This window comes from Hyperolius riggenbachi, chromosome 2 (assembly GCF_040937935.1).
Source record: "Hyperolius riggenbachi isolate aHypRig1 chromosome 2, aHypRig1.pri, whole genome shotgun sequence".
Classification (NCBI taxonomy): Eukaryota; Metazoa; Chordata; class Amphibia; order Anura; family Hyperoliidae; genus Hyperolius; species Hyperolius riggenbachi.
The window spans coordinates 34,031,189-34,051,099 of NC_090647.1; the positions used below are offsets into that span (position 1 = coordinate 34,031,189).

Consider the following 19,911-nt stretch of genomic DNA (forward strand, 5'->3'; position numbering starts at 1 on the left):
AGATTGCTTGTAAAGGTCTGGACACTGGCAGTATGCATCAAATTTGCCACGTAAAGTATTCCAGTTCTATGATAGACAGGACAGCAGAATGTTTGCACAGAAAGCTTACGAGGAAGGGACACTCAGAATTTGCCATTTGGCTTTCCCTGAAGGGAGGTTTGGCACATGAAGTCTGAAGTACAGTTCCTGCAATAAACACCCTGCAAGCAACCTTAGTGTTATCACAGCCATAAAGGGGAGAGCTGTATCAGGTGGTAAGGAAATCTGCTGATTGCAGCAACCTGTGCAGCCAAAGTCCACCCTCCCTGCACCTGCAATCCCTTTATCATGACTTTGCTGCAGCCTTAAAGCACCACCATAGCAAAAAAGTGTAACATACATAAAGTAGTAAGTTTCCTCCTGAGTAAAATGAGCCATACATTTTTTTCCTACGTTGCTGTCACTTACAGTGAGTAGAAATGACAGGTTTCGAAATACCATAGTACATTTCTTCATGGGGAAATTTTCAGCATTGCTTTTATCCTATACAATAAAACCTAACTGTCCCTGCATCATCCACTGTCCAAAGCTTTTTTTTGTACTGCGCACAGCTGTTGGGATGGGAGGTCATGCCAGGGAGCAGGGCAGCATGCTGACTGGCGGTGATAATTTCTCTACCTAGAGCCAGTTTTTAAATGGGCTTAGGTAGACTAGTTCTTTTATAAAAACACTCCCTGCTTGCTGTGCAGTTTTTTTGTCAGTTGAGCGGTTGGCAACTTACTTGTTAAGTACACTGGTGTTGTGTTAACCTCCATTACACTGACAGAATATCCAGATAGCAAACCACTAGGTACTGTGAGAACTCCGTGCAGCAAGTGAACCTTCTCTTTTGTTTCAAGTATTGACTCCAGGACACCAAAATTGGTAAGAGCTTACAAACCTGTAAAGTATGTCTGGATACCATATTAAACAATGCCAATTGCCCGGCAGTCCCACTGACCTTTTTGGCTGCAGCAGTATCTGGATCACACCTGAACCAAACATGTGGCCAATTTAGTCAGACTTCAATCAGAAAGACCTGATCTACATGCTTGGTCAGGGTCTATGGCTAAAAGTATGAGAAAGAGGCTCAGGACAGCCAACTGGTATGGAAACCGTGCCAGCCTCCATAGGTCCCACTTCAGTGTCTTTTATACTATCAGGGTAAACCTGAATTGCACTACCCCAATTTGCCTCAAAGGGCTGCAAAAGTCTATGGAGACTTCTATGCACTTCAAGGGACTGCAATAAGTATCCAATCCTGATCCAATGCAATGGCTTAACATGGTGCTTGGGGTAATGCAAGTCCATAGGCAACCCACATAGTATAAATGGAGCAAGGACTGATGGGAATCAGTGATGTACTTCCTGCCCAGGAGGAGCATGTCACTGAGTGAGGGGCGGTGCTATGAATATGACCAGTGGTGTAGTGAAGGAGCTCTTGGCCCAGTGCAAGTTCTACATTGCACCCCCTCTCCCAGGTAGACATACACATACGACACAGCACACCAAAACCTGCCAAGGAAAACGTTTCAGAGGTGCAAGAAGGGGGATGGGGGAACAGTTGATCACTACTATTCATAGCATCAAAATAAAAAAGTGATTACCAGCACAGGACCAATAAAGAGTAGAGGTAGGGGACCATGGGGCCCTTGTGCAGTCAACCTCTGCAACCCCTTTTGCTACGCCAGCATGGGACCCTGTTGGCACACTCTGCTGGAGGGTCCCAAGTTGGTCTTTTTTGTGTTGCAGCAGGATGCAGCAAAGCATTGCACTGCAAAAAGTGTAAAACTGGCCTCAAATCACTCAAGTAGCTTTACATGGTGAATTAACACATTTTTATATAGACATCCTCGAAAGTTCATGAAAACAATCCAAAAAGCTGAGATTCTGTGCATTGACTTTATTGAAAACCATGCAGTCATCCATAGAAAGACAGAAAAGAGAAAAATAAAATTACACCAAGTCATTTGGTCTGTCAGAGGGGAGGGGCTTCAGGAGTGAGAGCCCTTTGTACAGAGACAGGACAGGAAGAGGACTCGGTGCTGACAGATTCAGCAGTTTCAGGAATGCATGTCGCATCATTTCTGGCCACAATAAGCAGAAGTAAGACGAGTCACATGACTTGTGGCTGGAGAACACAAATCAGAATCTGGAAACTAAAAACAGGACAGACATGGTAAAAACGTAATTTATACAGCAGGGCAGAGTTGAGGTCTGAGGGCTGTGGACTGGACACCAGCGAAGTTACGTTACAGAGGTCAGGTTCCACCAGCCACGGCTTCAAAATGGTGTTCTGTATGCCAAGTTACTGAGGTGATCTTCACGCCATATCATGAGGGTGACTTGGCTGCAAGCAACAGACTTGTATTAAAAGCAACTAGTGCAAACAATTGGCCAGTGAGATGTAAATTATGGTGTGCAGGTAAATGAGCGTCCTGAAACTGGGCCAATCAAATGATAGGCCCGCTTACACATTGTATGCATCTCACTGACCAATGCTACTGCCAAATTTTAGTCAATGGGTGTCTATAGGTAGTAACTGTACTTAGCAAATGGTCACTCCTAATACAAGTCTATTACCAGTGGTTTCCATAGACTAGATACAGCCACAGTCACCCTTGTGACATGGACCCAATCTTTGCCAGCTGTAATTTGGTTATAAGATTTTAAAATTTGGTCTGGTCAACAAGCTAACATGCAGTGTTTACACTTCATACCACAATCTTTTCTGGCTAGGCTTGAGCGTCATACGGGAATATTGTCGTGTCAATTTTCCAAAGACTGAAAATTTAAAAACAAAAATTCAGCCAATTGTGCTATCGGCTCTAGAATACAGCAGCCATTTTGAATTGAGACCCCTTCCCAAGAGAGCAGTCTGTCAGCTTGGGAGGATAGTGGAGCAAGCCGCACAGCAGCTTATGCATTGAAGGATGTTGGCTCATGAGCAAGAACCGAAACAAGATGGCTGCTGTACCAGAAGCAGTACAAAATGGCTGCTGAATGCCCAAGCTGCTGCCAGAGAGTACCTAATTGGCTTTCCTCAGAACAATGTGTTTAAAGAAAAAGATGCCAACTTCCATACTTCATATGGTTAAACAAGGTGCAAAAACGTTAAGATGGCAAAGAATCAGGACAGACCTCTGGCAGAGTATTTTTGTTGGGAAATCCAAATCTTAATTTTAGATGAAGGGTTAAACTTAGCTTCTGATGCCTGCTCACTTCAAGATGAATTCCAAAACAAACTTACAGCTCAGGATACAGAAACCTATGGTTACAGGTGTCGAGGTAGCATGCACGCTCCTACTGAGAGATTTTCTTTAACTTGCTGTTGGAGCCTTCTCAATCTTTGCTTTACAAAGGCTCCAACAGGACCACAGGCATCAGTAAACACCTGATCAGAGGTTATAGCACTAGTTAAAAATGAAATGTTACACTTTAATAAAAACAAGTTTAAGAGCTTAAGTGCCAGATTTCGCCTGCGCATATAACTAAAGCCTTGAAGGACAAGTTGTCTAAAAATAAAAAGTTGCCAGTTTTCACTTCTCAAGTAGGGAATGAAGAACAGGTGTGATTTGATTCTGCATAGGTAAAGCCTAATGTAAACACTACTTCAGGAGGTAGAGGCATCTTGTCTTAATGGGCCTAAGAGGGCGGAGCTCAGAATGGAGCCTCCCTGAAGGCACGGGCCGACATCATGGCTCTCTTCAGCTGTTCATACGTGACAAACATGACGATATTCCAGGATCCCAGCCTCAGGAACGAGGGCATGAATCTGTGGGTACAGAGGAGCAGTCAGTACAAGTAACAATCAGTCCACCAAGACACTGCTAGGATTTAAAGTGGACCTGAACTCAGAACTTCTGCTGCTCTAAAAGATAAACAGCATAAACTAAGGAAAAACCCTTAGTTACAGCTGATACAAATACTGAAATAAATCTGCAGTGTCTACTTCCTGCTTTCATGGAAGCAGACAGTGTTAACATCCTGTGTTTACAAATTGGCTGCTCTGCTGAGGAAGTTAGCTTAGAGATCAAATTACAACTCCTGATTAGCCTGTCTAGTCCTCCCCCTCATCTGTGACTAACCTCTCTAAATGCATACAGGGTGCATTTCTCTAAGGGCTCGTTTCTGCTAGCGCGGCGTGCGTCTGCGAGACGCACGCCGGCACTGAGCGGGATTGCAGGCGAATCGCTCCTGCAAGCGATTTGGCCGAGGCGCCGTTATCCCCATATGGCAGTTTCCCCATGCGATTCATGTGCGGGGAAAACTGAGAAATCGCAGCAGAAACGGGCCCCAAGTTTTGCTTCTGTCCTGTGCAAGAATTCAGCTCCACTTTAAAGCCCAACCTTACCCAAATCTGAACAAAGCAAAATATAAAAGCAATAGTGATCCGTGTGACAAGTAATAACTTCAGGTGGTCTGTAATCTAAACCCAACTGCCATTAGAATTTTCACTATTCAGTCTGTTGTGTTAAACTTGTTTAGGCAGGGCAAAGATTTTCTATTGAGTAGACAGTCAATGAGACATTTAATACAGTGTTGACAGAATTATGCCAATTCAGCTTGAAAGTGGCCCAATCCAATTCCCCAGTGGTGGGATTGGACTGGTCCATTTTCAAGCTGAATACATTTTGTATAATCCTGTATCGAGTCAAGCTTTGCACCTCACTGGCCATACCCATTGGTGAATGGGATGTTCAACAAGGTGCCAATTTAGAAGTTGTAAAAATTTTGCACTGTTTGGACATGGAGATCAAATGTTGCTGCTGCATGCGATTGGTCCATTTCCAAAACTGCACAAAATCTGCACCAGCTCAGTTTGTACCTCAACCACCATCACTAGGGGCATACTTTTTAAAATGACTGAGGCCCCATTTGGGTGCAGGGTGGAGCCAAGAGACTGCTTACCCTGCTCCTGCTGAAACCTGCCCGGTGTGAAATAGTATTCCCCCTCTGTGTTGCAGCAACTCAGGGACACGCAATTCAGGCACCGGCTATTGCTGGTTGTCGAATTACCTTTTTTCGAATTTGAGCTCCAGCAAGTGCCAAAATTCTCAAGGTGGCACCTAAATTAAATTTGCTAATCTGCTGGGGGGGGGGGGGGGGGGTAGAGGGGACCCATCACTAGGCTCTTGGTAGATAAGATTGGCCTACAAATAAAGGCTAGATGGATAAGCTCACCCCTTGTAGAAAGCCATGGGCCCCTCCTTTCGGAGCATGGTGAGGGCACAGTTCAGGGCACCCTGATACTGGCCCTTGGCAGAGTTCATGTATCTTGTCTTCACTACATCGACAGGGGACGCGATCACTGTGGTGCAGAAGCCAGCTCCGACCGCAGAGGTGAAGTGACACGGCAGTGTATCTGAAAGACAACACAGGATTAGAGCCATATACAAATGCCAGGCTATAACTATTACCCCTCTGTGTTCCTGTGGAGATTTATTCACTTCCTGTCCTTTGTGATACCAGATAGTGGAACAGGAAGTGGACCAGCATTTAAACAAATGGAAGTCAAATCATAACTGGTTTTAATCCTCATTTGAGAGAAATAAATACTGTTGTATGTTCTTGAGGTATGCTTATTTCCTGTCCTTTGACTTCTGTTGGCCTGAATTTTAGTATACAGAAAAATTAAATGAATGAGCGAGGCAGTGAGATGCCAATTTTGAGATGCTAAGTTTTGTAGCTAGTAAGTCGACCCAATCATGGTAGTGGATTACAAGTTACTGTATACGTCTCAAGTCAAAAATTAGCACCTCAGCCATGTGAAAGGCTCGCTTCCCACTACAGCCAGATCTCCAATGGCCAGCCAGAGCAGACAGACCGTGTATGGTCTGGGATTGTCCACAGCAGATGTGTTTCCACAATCTGCTACTGTGGGAAATGCATCCACTGTCCATCAATTATGCAGCTTGCCATCTGCATTCTGTTAACAGCAATAAATCCATTGCAGTCTTAAAAGTGTGAATGGATACTATAAAAACTAGTTTTACTGATACGGTAACATTGAAAAGTTTTCTGCTATAATGGGAATGCGGCCTAACACCATGAACAAGCCTAACTTTAGCAGCAGGAGAAGTAATGATGCATTTGGCATCCTGTCCAGCAGACAAGAATGAGGTCAGCGCCTACAGGGTTGTTGTATCTAGTGTCCCCAAGTTCAGGATAACTACAGGCCAACGCAGCAGCACACCCTGTGCTTCCATGACAAAACACTAAGGGCATTTGCCATTTACAAGGCCTATTTAGCATAACAGCTGAGAACATACAGCCATATTGGCCCTACAGAAAGAGTCAGAAGTTCTCAGGAGCAATTGAATACAGACATCTTTCCTTCTCAACAGAAAAGGGCCTAGTCATTTTCAATTAAAGACTAAAATGTTTGACTCACCACTCATGAGGTTGTACGTCAAGAGGGCATCTTTGATTAGGTCATAGGTGACCAGCTCTGTGCAGTTCACAATGGCATTGCGGGTGATGTTGGGGCCGGTTCCTGAGTAGACAAGATACTAAAACTTTATCAAGGTAAACAGTGTTACATACATTTTTAAAGCATCAACATATTCCATGGTGCTGTACAAAGAAACAAGGGGCAAATACAGTGGTATACACTAATATACAATAAACTATTACAGTGACAAAGTAATATGATGGGCTGGGGTAGTATACAATGCAGTGAGGTTTTAGGATATCCAGTAGCAGTAAGAGTGGAACTTGGCTGTAGCTCAAAGGGGTTAGGGCCCAAGGTAGAGCGTATGCTTGTTGGATAAGGAGATTTGAGGAAGCATATCAAAGGTTGGAGTGATGGCAGGACATTTCAGAGGGGTGAAGCACATGCAAAATCTTGTGTATGAACGCAAGGAGGTAGTTCTAGAGGACAAAAGGTAATGTGCAGATCTGAGATTGCGGCTGGGCGGTATCTGGAAACTAGTGAGTAGATGTATAGGCGAGAGAGAGTGGAGAGCTTTGTAGGTTAGGGTTAAAAGTTTGAACTGGATCCTCTGGTTAATTGGTAGCCAATGAAGAGCAGTAGAGGAAGAGCGAGAAGGTAGATTAGCAGCCATTATGAGGATTTAATCTTAGAACTGGGCCAACACCTACCAGACTGGGGTTCTTAGGCTGCTTCAGCCTGATGCAGGTTCAACTGACAAAATGGCCATAGTGCATTTTAATTACCCTCTTTGCAAACAGTATTGTGCACCAATTTCAGACCCTAAATCTGGCCAAGTACTGGACATTCTTCTCAGTGCCATGACAACTTGATTACTCACCCTTCCAGAGGCCACGCATGCCTTCTTCCTTGGCGATGGTCTTGTAGGCATCCATCGTCCCCTTGTACCGCTTTGCGTTGGAGTTGTTGGCCTGGGCCTGAAAGCGCACTTTAACCACATCTGTGGGCTGAGCAAGTGCGACGGCCATAGCTCCAGTGGTGCAACCAGCCAGCAGCCTGCTCCCAATGCCGACATCTGGTAAAAAAAAAAAAAAAATCCAAGTTCAGGTTGAGCCACATTCCACAACTAGACAATGTTCTCAGGGGTTCTACATGGAATGGCCAAAATAATAAGTCCATCTAGATTCCCAGGAACTAGCCGCTTCAAGTGGTTCCATCTAAGCAGCTGTGTGAAGGACAACAATTACTATACATCCATGATTTTATGGTGTTAACCGAATTCAAAGTTTCCTGGAGGATTAACCAACTGAAGCATTTACTTACGTTCTGATCCTTTGGTGTAGAATTGCTTGACCGAGTCGTAGAGGCCAATTCGGACGGAGGCAAAGCTCATCTGTCGCTGGAGACCAGCCACCAGTCCGTTGTACAGGCTACGGGGCCCTTCTGTCTTGACCATGGTGGAGATGGTTCCAAACACACCCTTGTACTGGGCGGACTTCAAGCTTAGCGAGGTCTTACTTTCTCCTTGGATCTGTAGAGGAACCATAGGAAAAAGTTTCAGTACAGTTTGATAGACTCATTTTGACTTTTCAAAAATGTTTTCCTGCCCATTTTTGGAATAAAGATTCACAAGTTTGAAATCTGGGGCAAAAAACAAAAAAAAAAAAAAAGTGAAAAGTCAATGTATGAACCAACCTGGAGTCTGACTTTGGCGGTGTCCAGAGGGAAGGTGAACAGGTCAGCTATGCAAGCTGCTGTGCCGGCACCAACAAACTTCACTGCTGCTGTGGGTGGGACATCTGTGGGTTTAAAACCAACCATTTTGGATGTTGGATAGAGGGATTTATAAACCCAAATTGGACTGGAGTGTCCGGAAGTGGTTGTAGTGACAAGACAAGGTAAACAAACTCTGCCGGAGTCTGAAAGGAAGCAGATAGAGAAAAGTTAAGAAGTCACTACATTATTTTACCACCAACATCATGCAGCCAATTAGAGTACACAGAATTCTTGGCCATGTCCAGATACCAACTATTAGTAAATGACTGTTAGGGCCGGTTTCCACTAGCTGACACGCCGGTACTTGAAGTGATGTCGGCACGCATCCAGAACACTCAGATGTTCACAGCTAGGGATTCAGGTGTGTTGCCGAAGTCTACAGCATGCCCTCCAGATTCGCAAAGGCATGCAATCTGGACAGCAAGTCACTGGCCACATAGGCAGTGTTTCCCTGTGCAACTCACCCACAGGGAAATTCTGCAGAACCAGCCCTAGTGGAAACTGGGCCCCAACCAAATGGTTATTTAGGTAGAAACCCACAAAACATAGGCCCTTGTTAAATTTTTCTCTTAAAGAGACTCCGTAACAAAAATGGCATCCTGTTTTTTATCATCCTACAAGTTCCAAAAGCTATTCTAATGTGCTCTGGCTTACTGCAGCACGTTCTACTATCACCATCTCTGTAATAAATCAACTTATCTCTCTCTTGTCAGACTTGTCGGCCTGTGCCTGGAAGGCTGCCAAGTTCTTCAGTGTTGTGGTTCTGTGATGCATCTCCCCCCTCCAGGCCCCTCTCTGCACACTGCCTGTGTATAATTTAGATTAGGGCAGCTTCTCCCTTCTCTTAGCTTTTACAAGCTGGATAAATCCTCCTCTGAGCTGGCTGGGCTTTCACATACTGAGGAGTTACATACAGGCAGAGCTGTCTGCACTCTGCAGGAAGAAACAGCCTGACACTTCAGTGGAAGATAGATGCAGGGGGAAAGAAACAAAAGTGATCTCTTGAGATTCAAAAGGAAGGGTGTATACAGCCTGCTTGTGTATGAATGCATTTTCTATGTGTGGACATACTGTACATCAACCTACTTCCTGTTTTGGTGGCCATTTTGTTTGTTTATAAACAAACTTTTTAAAACAGTTTTTAACCACTTTTAATGCGGTGAGGAGCGGTGAAATTGTGTCAGAGGGTAATAGGAGATGTCCCCTAACGCACTGGCATGTTTACTTTTGTGCGATTTTAACAATACAGATTCTCTTTAAGTCTTCTCCTAGGAGATGATCTAAGTAAAATAACTACTTTTTTAATTCTAATAAAGAGTACCAAAAAGTATTCTTGCTTGCTGGTGTTTACCAGGCATTTTGAAAATAAGTGAGTCTATGACCCTTATTCAATTAATTTTTTCCTCAAAAAACAAACTTTTGGTGGGATTAGATCCAGAGTTCTAAAGAGAAGGCCAGACCACTCAGGCAGAGACACAAGGACTAAACTGACAAATGCAGCTACAGAAGCTGAGAGAGGGGGGGGGGGCTTCTCCAATCACAAGAGACTGCTGTAAATTAACCCCCAAGGTTAATCAATCCTTGTCAAAGCATCTCCCCTCCCTAAGCAATTCCTGTATAAAGAACACTGCAAAACATCCCATTGTGCACTTCAGCTCATTGTGAACATGCATTCAGGCTGCTGACCCCAAAGAAAGCCCACATGCTTTGTGACTTCATGGATTAATTTGCATGAATACAAAAAAAAGTGGACCATGGATGAGCAAGAATAGCAGATAAAGCAAGTCTATCAGTACCAGGGCTGTGGTAGTTGAGTAATTTTTGGGTATCAAGAGTTTCCGTAAACTGCAGTCAGATGTTTTGTTCCCACTCCATAGCCCTGGTCAAATGGTCAACTTGTAGAAGGCCCCAACCTCTGCATGCACCATTGCTACACCATTACCTAGACGTTGGAATATAGCCAGTTGCAGGGTCTAAGACCCTAACTAATGCAGGCCATTCATTATAAATAAGTTAGGGACAAAGATTTGCATATTGAGCAGTGAGACATCTGAGAGCTCACTCCAACCTGAATTGTAAATACTTCCTGTTTTAAGAAGGCAAACTTCTGTTTTTCATAGATTCTAGCCCCCCCCCCCCCCCCCCCCAAAAAAAAACTAAGTGGCTGGGTAGGGTAATGATTATCAGGGGTGTTTAGGCATAGGCAGTACAAGCCACCGCCTGGAACGCCATGCTCCCGATTAAGCACCACCCTGGACTAAGCAACACTTCCTAAATAAAGACACTCCCATGGGTGTTTGTGCCTCCTGTCACCTTGCACCACCTTCAGTCCCCCTGTGCCACCTCTGCCCCCCTGTGCATCCAGACATAAGTGAAATTATGTCCTAGGCAAGCAATGCCTTCGGGCCCACACACTATGGCCACCTAGCTTTTTTTGGCAAGATTTGTTGGGAGGTTAGCATAAACTGGGTCCCTAGACTCTCCAGGCCCTAGACACCTGCCCAACTTGCCTTGTTGATTTGGCTCTGAGTGTCCCTCTGTCCCCCACCTTCTCCTGCACTCCCTCTGTCCTCTGTCACTGGACTCCAGCGGAGGGGTGAGAGCACAGCTTCTGCTGCACTACTCTGCATTTACACACTAAGCTGGGAGAGTGCAGGGAGGGGGTGTGCAACAAGATGCGACAGGTTCGGTGGGTTGTTTGCATCGCAGGGACCCCCCTCTATTATGCATCCAATGGGGTGGGCAGTGACAGGACTTCTTGTCTGGAGTGACAAAAAGGCCCCCTGATTGTGATGTATAAAAAGTTTTTGCAGAAATATTAATGTTCCACCAACTACACTAGGCAATTTTTTTATATTTTAGGTCCAAAAATTCACCTTAGATGTTTTGTCATTTGCAACTGTATAAGTCTTGATGTGGATGGTGGTTGTGGTGCAACAGGACAATAGGGATAAAATGAGCAGACTGCCACCCCACACTAGGCCATTGTGTCTACTGGGCTGGTCGCCATGGATACAGGTGAATAGGAACAGCTGTTGACCAGGAATGAGGTGTAATAGGACTCTGGGTCTTTATCCAGGATTAGGCCAGTTCAGAGGAGGTCTCTGGTTTACAGACCGGTTAGAAGCCAAGAAAGCCAGGAGATTATGCCAATATCAAAGGCTGTACAATGGAAAATGGTTCTGAGACCAGTCATCTGCCTCCCACATCTAGAAGCTAAGAACGAGATGTTCCTCTCACAAGAAACTTCTCTAACTACTAAACTAGTGACCAGGAATAGCAAGTACATGGGAACATTTCACCCAAGGTTGGGAGCCTTTGTGTTGCCAGAGCAGACAATCTACAAGAAATTTACTGTATACATCTTGAATCTGAAGCCTAATCTACACAATAGGATTTTTGCGATTAGATTACGATTCCATTTATGATCCGATTAATCCAACATGTCCAATCGGGATTCAATTCGATTTGACATTGCAAAATGAATACCGATCAGACGTCGGATTTAATTGGATCGTAAATAGAATTGTAATCGAATCGCACAAAGATTTGTATCATGTAGATGGGGCTTTAGAAGCTGAGTGAACACTGAACACATTGCTTGAATGTGGACTGGCCGCTGCATAAAACAAAAACCACACATTTCAAAGTAATACATTTTCATGTTTGCAGCCATTAGGACTTATTACCATCCCACTCACTCTGGCAGGGAACAAAGGGTTGCAGAAACAGCTAATGCAAGTCTATGGTCTGCGTTGCATGTAGGTGCAAATTACATTGCTGCACAATTTTTCAAAAAAGGCATGTGAGAGAAACATTATGCATCACCGTTGAGAAAGGAATGACTCTTTAAAATATTCTACTGTATTTAACTTCATGGACTCTTGCACAGGACAGAAGGAAGACACAGAAATGCACCCTGCATGTATTTAGTGGCCTGTCTAATTCCCCCCCCCCCCCTTTCCGTAACTAATCAGCACTGCAATTTGATCTCAACTGTCAGCTAGATGCCTGGCGAAGAAGCTAAACACAGAATGTTAACACTGTCTGCTTCCATGAAAGCAGGAACTAGACGCTGCAGATTTATATCAGCTGCAACAAACGTTTTTCTTTAAAGATTATGCTGTTGCTTATCTTTTACAGCAGAGAAAGTTTTGAGTTCAGGTCCACTTTAACAAGATTTTTTTGGAGACGGGTGGTCTTGCTTGGATATAATTACTGATGGTTTGTAGCATTAATGTGTATGTAAAAACTTTCAAAACTCCTCAAATTCAGCTGTACTGCACAAGGTGTGCCAAGGGGTACTTGAGATGGATTATGCTGTACCAGTTCCCCATAAGGAGCACTCAGAACAGCAGCTCCCATAAGCAGGCACTTCTAGAGCTTGGTTAGTACATTATACCACATCGTACTGCACTTTCCTGGAACTTGTTAATACAAAACAAACTCTCAGAAGTAAAAGTTCTGTGTTCCACCATCTGGTGAGCTCTGACATCCGGGACACTGTTTACCTTCTGACTGTTCCTGGATGACCCCTCACCCACATGAGGCACTGAGGATAAGGCCAGAAGGCACTGTCTCTGCACTTATCTCCCATAGTGCAAGCCCAGCATGAGGTATCCAGTTACACAGCTGAGGAGATTATGTAAAAACCCAGTAGCCACATTTCCCTTGCAAAGCAGTTCATATTGACCCAACTTGGCTGCTTCCAACACCTGCATTTCTGACACAGCCAGTGAGAAAATGAATGTCAGCCAAGAAACTAGCTTTGGCTACAGCAGAGGGAAGGTCAGGAAGACCTTCTTGGTTGTCATTGTACAAAAGTGATAAGATTCCCAGAAGCCAGAATGTGGGTCTGCTCTTTGGCACAGCAGAAAGTGACCATGTACGGGGGAGGGGGTGCCAATAGGCCACCAGCGCAGGAATCTTGTGGTTTAAGTGGACCTGAACTAAGAAATTCTCTGCTCTAAGCGATAAGCAACAGCATAATACCCTTTTATGAAAACACATTTCCTTGTTACAGCTTAAAGAGCTCCTCAGACGCTGCAGTGTAGTTACTTCCTGGTAACACAGAAAGGGTTAAACTCCTGTGTTTACATAGTCGCTCTTAACTCAGCAGATTCTTCAGGCCCTAGGCACATGCATAGGTTTGCCTTGTGGATAGTCCGGCTCTGGGCTGAGCACATTGGTCTTCCTCACCCAATTCCCTGGAGCATACATATGAATTGGCCGCCCTGGAGCATACAGCATACATATAAATTGGTGCAGGATTTAAGATTTAACTGGACCCCATTTCTGTTGCATGAGAAGTTTCTTCGCGCCGTCAGGAAGTGCAGAGGCTACTCTGTAGGAGCGATGAAATGTCTGCTAGACCAAGAAGTGTCCAGCTGAAGCCTATGATCACATGTCTGTCTGCGTGAAGATGGGAGAGCTGTACCTGAATCCTTTCCAGGTGGAAGGAGATTGTTCCAATGATCAGGCTTCCCTAAAGGCGTCACGGCCGTCACATTTACCACCAGGAGTGGATACAAGATACCCGTTACTTTCCATAGAAAAGAGGTGTGAAAGAAGGTGGCGTAAACACATAATCTTTATCCTGGAGAGAAACAAAAGGGAGAGAGTCAGTAACAAGAAAAACAAAAACCAGAAAGTAGACTACGGTTTTCATAAAACGCTTCCTGTCAGCAATGAGCACTTTCTCCTACGGAGGGGCTAGAGAGAGAGGCCCACTTCCTGCTACACTGCAGCAAATACTCACCTGTGAGGACAGCCAACATCCCAGGTTGTCCCATAAGTGAGTGGAAACTACATCCTACTGGGGGAAGAAGGACAGCATTGCAAACAGCTGCCTAAAGGGTCACTGTCGGCCAACAACTGGAGGGGGAACAAGATCCCAGTTGCCCCCTGTAGGCTATATAGCCCTATATCCTCACTACTGTGATAATCCCACACCTACCACCTCTATTACTCCCTAGTGCATTACTCTGGTTTGCTATGGTAACACTAAAGTAGGTTTGGTCCTGCCAATAAAGCTTTTGAATAGAAACAAAAACACATGATTAGCCAATAAAGTAATCGATTTCAGTCAATTTTGGGTTGCGTGCATCAAGTAGATTAACCCTTAAGGCTTGTACACACCCTTGACTAAAGTGAGGCTCATGCAACAAGACCGCCTAAGCCAATTAAGTGTACGGCAACCCCAAACCCATGAGCGATCCACCTGGCAGATAGACTCACCCGATGGGTGGCTAACTTCTTTGAAGACACTGCTCCTCCCACCTGGTGACATCCACCCCCCACCATGGCAACAGCTACACAGCTTACATGCATCTGTACTGGCCGGCCCAGCAATGTCACCTAAGGGGATCGCGTCCCGAACGCTGGTGTGACACAGATGTGTATGCACCTGTAGTAAAGCGTGAGGCCTGAAGGATAAAGTTACACACCCAGCATGACCGAATCCCATTCTGGATCACCAGGGGGTCCTGAGCTGTTGGGAGATCACCATAATGATAATGGCTGGGCCTCAAATGATGCAGGTGGGAGGCCATCAGCAGATACAGAACAACATTAGTCTGTATTGTATGATGGCCTTCCACCTCTTACTGTGAGGAGGAACAGAAGACAACCGGATGCTGAGGCTTTTGGCTAAAATGCGATGCGTATTTAAAGGCCATGCAATGTCCCATCAGACCGAATGATCGTTTCTAGTACATCCAATCAAGAAAGGTTTTGATATTAGTACTGCACAAAACAGATCTCTTGATTGAAAGCAGATCAGACATGCTGGAAATTATAGATCAATCCCACCTGACAGGAAAGTTGCAAGGTGTGTACCCAGATTGGTGACAGGCATTTCCAACTATTGTGACCTCACAGGGACAGTTTCATGATCATCTAATGTATAAATCCCCTCAGTGTTACACCGGAACTTCCACAAATAGCACTTCCTCTATGCACGACTCATAGAAGTGCAGCTGGAAATCAGATTACTGTAAGAAGCAGAGAATGACTCACTTTACTATTAAATTACAGCTTGGTTTATGAATAGAGGAGTTTATCTGCTCCAGAACCGAAGCCTCGTGCAGCTGCTGTTACACGAGGGGATTGGTGTCACTTGAAATGATTAAGGCCAGTTCTGGAAGACAGAACGAGAGCTGTCCAGGTTACTGGGCTCACCTTTGGCAACTTGTGGACCTGAATGCTGTGGTAGTACCATAGCATGACTTCTGTTTTTGTACACAGGGCAGCTAACAACATGTCTGTACCATGATAAACCCATCAACAAAAATTGAGCACAAATGGTTTGGGCAACAGTTATCTAATAGGCGTCTTGTGACCGGACAGTAGTTTTGGATAAGTCTGTTCAGACAGATTCAGTAAAGTTGGTCATACACTATTCAACTATCACTCAAATTTACTTAGATCAAATGATTACATTACAACTGACTAAAGACTAGCATCCTGGGTCAAGTGATAATTTCAATCCCCTACCCCCCTCAAAAAAAAAAATAATAATAAAAGTGTTTGGCTACCTTAATAATGTCAATAAGATACCAATCAAACGCAGACTTTTCTAAAAATGGCCATTGCCAACATGATTTTGAGCTCTGTAGAGGTACACCCCCTGGGCTCCCCTTCCTTGAGGATAGACCAATCATGTGCAGACCCAATGAAAATTCTGCAAGTGATTGGTTCACCATCAACCCGCATAAAATGGCATCAACTCAGTGTTGTGGGGAGCCTCCTGCCTTCTCCATAGGATGGTACATGCTGATCTGCTGGGCATAGTGTGTTTAACCAATGATTGTAATCACAAATGGTTCCAGGCATCACAACTCCCCAAGCTTTATGCCTGGTACGTTGATCTGATGGGAGAATTGCATTGTGTGTACAAGCCTGAATATACCAGACAGGAACCTGAATACATCCTGGGGCACACAGTACATAGATGCAGTAAGATTACACAATGGGCTCTATTCTCAATGAGTTTCCGCATGCGGTAAAGTACATGCGGGAAGTTTGCACCCAAAATACCGGCAAGTTGGGATTCTCAAAATGTTCCGCATGTTTTTTCCGCATGCGGAAAAAGTGTGATAAAAGTGCGGGATTCATGCGGTAAAATTTCCGCAAAAGTCGGTATTTTCCGCAATAAAAGATCAATTCTCAAAGATGTTCAGGCGCATCATTTCTTCGTTAATTACCGAATTTTTATCACCTACAAGAAGTAGGTGATATATTCCGCATCCCATTGACTGTAATGAAGTGTGGAGGCTTAAGGGCTGTGCTTGGTGGACTTTAACTTTTTTTTTTTAAACACTTTTTCATGCGACCTTTTTACCGCATGATTCCCGCATGAATAATGCCTGTTTCCGCATCTTTTTTCACGCATGCGGAAAACATGCGGAAAATATTAGTGAATCTGGAAATTTTGCGGCGTTTTCCGCATGCGCTTAATTTCCGCACAAATAAAAAATACCGCACATGCTTTTGAGAATAGAGCCCAATGAGCCGTTGCGACATGTAACCGGCATCGCATGGGGATCAGTTTCAGGAGAGACTAGCTGCTTTTGTGATGCAGGGACAATGCAACTTAAAACCAATGCCACAGGCAGTCTACTCAATTCAGGCGCAAACACAGAAAGAGCCCAGCGGCACAACAACCGTTATATTAAAAAGAAGCCCTCAGAAACCTATGCTGGCCATTCAACAGATGAGGTAAACAATCCCATAATTCACCTACAAGACAAAAAAAAAATTCTACACATCTGGACCTGAACTCTTGCACTTGAAAACAGAAATGCACCGTGTATGTATTGAGTTTAGCCTGTCCAATTCCCCCTCATCTGTGACCAATCGCAACTGTAATTTGATCTCATCCTTGTCACCTGTCTGCCACAGCAGACCAGCTAATTGGTAAACACTGATTTTCATCCAATTCAGTAACTATTGAATCAGATGATCAGCCACCAAACCAGTAGCTGTATGGGCACCATAACTGTACAATTATCAGCGAATTACCAAGCAATCAGATTGTTTTGTTGATGGCAAAATTAATGTATTACAACATTTGACTTCGGAGCACATTTGTCAGACTGGGTGATACTTTGCTGATAACTGTACCATTAGTGGCACCTTACACTAGGGGTATAGCCACATTCACACTGGACGGCGTTGTGCTCCCTATGATAGCAGGAACGCAAGGCAGAGGATCGGTACAGCTTGTTATTCTCATGTAGAGTCAGGTACAGTGAAGCATACAGTCAGTGAAAAGAATGCTTCACTCTTAACACGTTTAGTGGTAACACTGCATTCCAATGCCACATCCCATTACATACATCACTACACGATACATAGACAAGTGACTATGGCAGGGATTAGATTGTGAGCTCCTCTGAGGGATAGTTAAGTGACAAGACAATATACTCTGTACAGTGCTGCATGTCAGAACTATATAAAATACTTAAAATTTGTAATGCACCCACCACATCATATAGATGGTGCATTGCAGCATGGTAAGCCACACTACACCAGTGAACATAGCCTTCTGCTAGGTACACACACACACACACACACACACACACACTACAATTTTCTGATATAACTACTGAAACGTTTCCCTCCCTCCCACCCAGCATGTCCAATTCAAATTTTGATTTTCCAATAGATTTCCATTCACTTCTATGGAAAGCAATTCAAATTCAGATTGGACATGGAGGGGGTGATTTAGAGAGGAGAAAAAAACCCCACAAAAACGTAAAGAATAGTAATAAATAGGATCTTGCCCCTAGCCTAGACTGAGCCCAGGGGCAGGAGATTCTCCAATTCCTGGTACACACACCATGCAACTTCCCATCAGAGTCAAATCAGTCATTTCCAATCACTTTAAGATAAAATTGATCAGATAAACTAATAGAAATCAAATTGGACCTGTCAGAAATGATCATATTTGACAGGAAAATGCATCGTGTTTATCAGACATACACTATTATTATAATGTGGGTCAGCTACATAAAAAACAAGTAACTATTATCCCATTAATCAGCTCACACAAAATGAAAGACCACCACCATCTTCCCTCCAAGACAGCACAGCAATGTCAGAGCCCGCTTAATATATACTTTGTTAAAGCACAGCTGACTATAGTTCTGCCAATCCAAATGATAAAGCAATCGTTTTGTCATACTGCTATGTAAGTACAACAAAGCCATCCACACAACTGAAGCTTAGTATTAGGAAGTAACTGAAAGCCACAAACACACACAGCCTATACAAACTAATACATAGCAAATATTAAGCACAACTTCCGAGCAGCACAGACAATGGGCAGACACGGGAACTCACCTTCTGATGGGAAAGTTGATGGTTTAGCAGATTGGGGGTGGGGGAGACCAGGCTGGGGAGGATGGTAAGAGGTGACTAGACAGGAAGGGAGGAGGGGAGAGAAGTGGCGGCCGTCTTCACAGCTGATTGTGAAAAGGACTGAGTCACTGGGGAGCTGTCTGTCTTATATAGAGAGGACTGGAAGGTGATGGGAGGGCCTGGGCTGCCTCCCCCTCCCCCTATTGTCACCCTACCCCCCCTCCTGCCACCCTCTCTATTATCCCCAGCCTCCCATTGGCCAGCAGGTGGCTGCACATCTCACAGACAGATCCAGCCGGAGGATGCACAGGAAAGTTCCAAAACTTTTTTACAGAAACTTTTTCTTTATATTTCTGCTGACAACAAGCAGATCACGCTGCAGTGTACTTATAGATATCAAAAATGGTGCTGAGCTGTTTCTGTAAATAGTCAACTTATAATAACAAACAAAAAAAACCTGTCCATTCGCCATACAAGTGTATATATTATTATTTTTTTTATTATTATTATTTAGTATTTATATAGCGCCGACATATTACGCAGCGCTGTACAGTGTATATATATCTTGTCACTATCTGTCCCTCAAAGGAGCTCACAATCTAATCCCTACCTTTTGCCATATGTCTATATTATGTAGTGTAAGTACTGTAGTCTAGGGCCAATATATATATATTATTGTGATAAATGTATTTGTCAATTGATTGTAAAGCCTGCCATACACTGGCAGACTTTCTCTATCTGCCAGGTTATTTGGGCGCCGGCGGCACTTCAAGTAAAATGAGCGCCCCACAGACCCCAATGTTAATTGCAGGCGACGCCATTTGTAATTATCGTAATTGGGTCAGTGCAGATATTGGCTGAGGGCGAATTTGGCGGTGAAGTTGGCGCTTATATAGGCAGAGATTACATGTGCCCAACTGATGGGGGACCGGGGACCTGGGCGACATCACTGGGCGGAGCTGCACTCACATATATCAGCTGTGTTAAACAGGGGCGTAGCAATAGGGGTTGCAGAGGTAGCGACCGCATCGGGGCCCTTGGGCCAGAGGGGCCCTGAAGGGCCCTCCCTCAACTATATTATAAGCTCTCTATTGGTCCTGTGCTGGTAATAATCACTTCTATAGATACTTTGAATAGTGGTAATCATTAACAAACTGTTCCCCATCCCCTTCTTGCCCTTCTGACACTGTAGTTGCCATTGACAGGTTTTGGTGCGCTGTATAAATTGCTATATATAGAGTGCTTGGGGGGCCCTATTGTAAAACTTGCATCGGGGCCCACAACTCCTTTGCTACGCCACTGGCTGTGTAGCTGACAACGCGCTGTGTTGCGGGACGGGGAAACGGCGGAGGGATGACTGG

The 19,911-nt window shown here is 44.4% G+C and overlaps 1 protein-coding gene across 1 annotated transcript; it reads right to left on the reverse strand.

The window, feature by feature from the left end:
- Positions 1-1,906: 1,906 nt before the first annotated feature.
- On the reverse strand, positions 1,907-18,704 carry UCP2 (uncoupling protein 2). Its single transcript, XM_068266626.1, has 8 exons — positions 18,533-18,704; positions 13,626-13,784; positions 8,108-8,331; positions 7,736-7,943; positions 7,293-7,487; positions 6,413-6,514; positions 5,203-5,383; positions 1,907-3,793 (listed from the first exon to the last, which is right to left on the reverse strand). The coding sequence occupies exons 3-8, from the start codon at positions 8,231-8,233 to the stop codon at positions 3,679-3,681; spliced, it is 927 nt and encodes a 308-aa protein (XP_068122727.1). The 5' UTR covers positions 8,234-8,331; positions 13,626-13,784; positions 18,533-18,704; the 3' UTR covers positions 1,907-3,678.
- Between the last annotated feature and the right edge of the window lie 1,207 nt (positions 18,705-19,911).

What these genes read in the sequence shown, in the direction of transcription:
- UCP2 (XM_068266626.1), bottom strand. Translation starts at nt 8,233, where the DNA reads ATGGTTGGTTTTAAACCCACAGATGTCCCACCCACAGCAGCAGTGAAG. An exon ending in CCGCCAAAGTCAGACTCCAG is followed by an intron (nt 7,944 to 8,107) that starts GTTGGTTCATAC and finishes GTTCCTCTACAG; the next exon opens with ATCCAAGGAGAAAGTAAGAC. An exon ending in CCCATGGCTTTCTACAAGGG is followed by an intron (nt 3,794 to 5,202) that starts GTGAGCTTATCC and finishes CTGTACCCACAG; the next exon opens with ATTCATGCCCTCGTTCCTGA.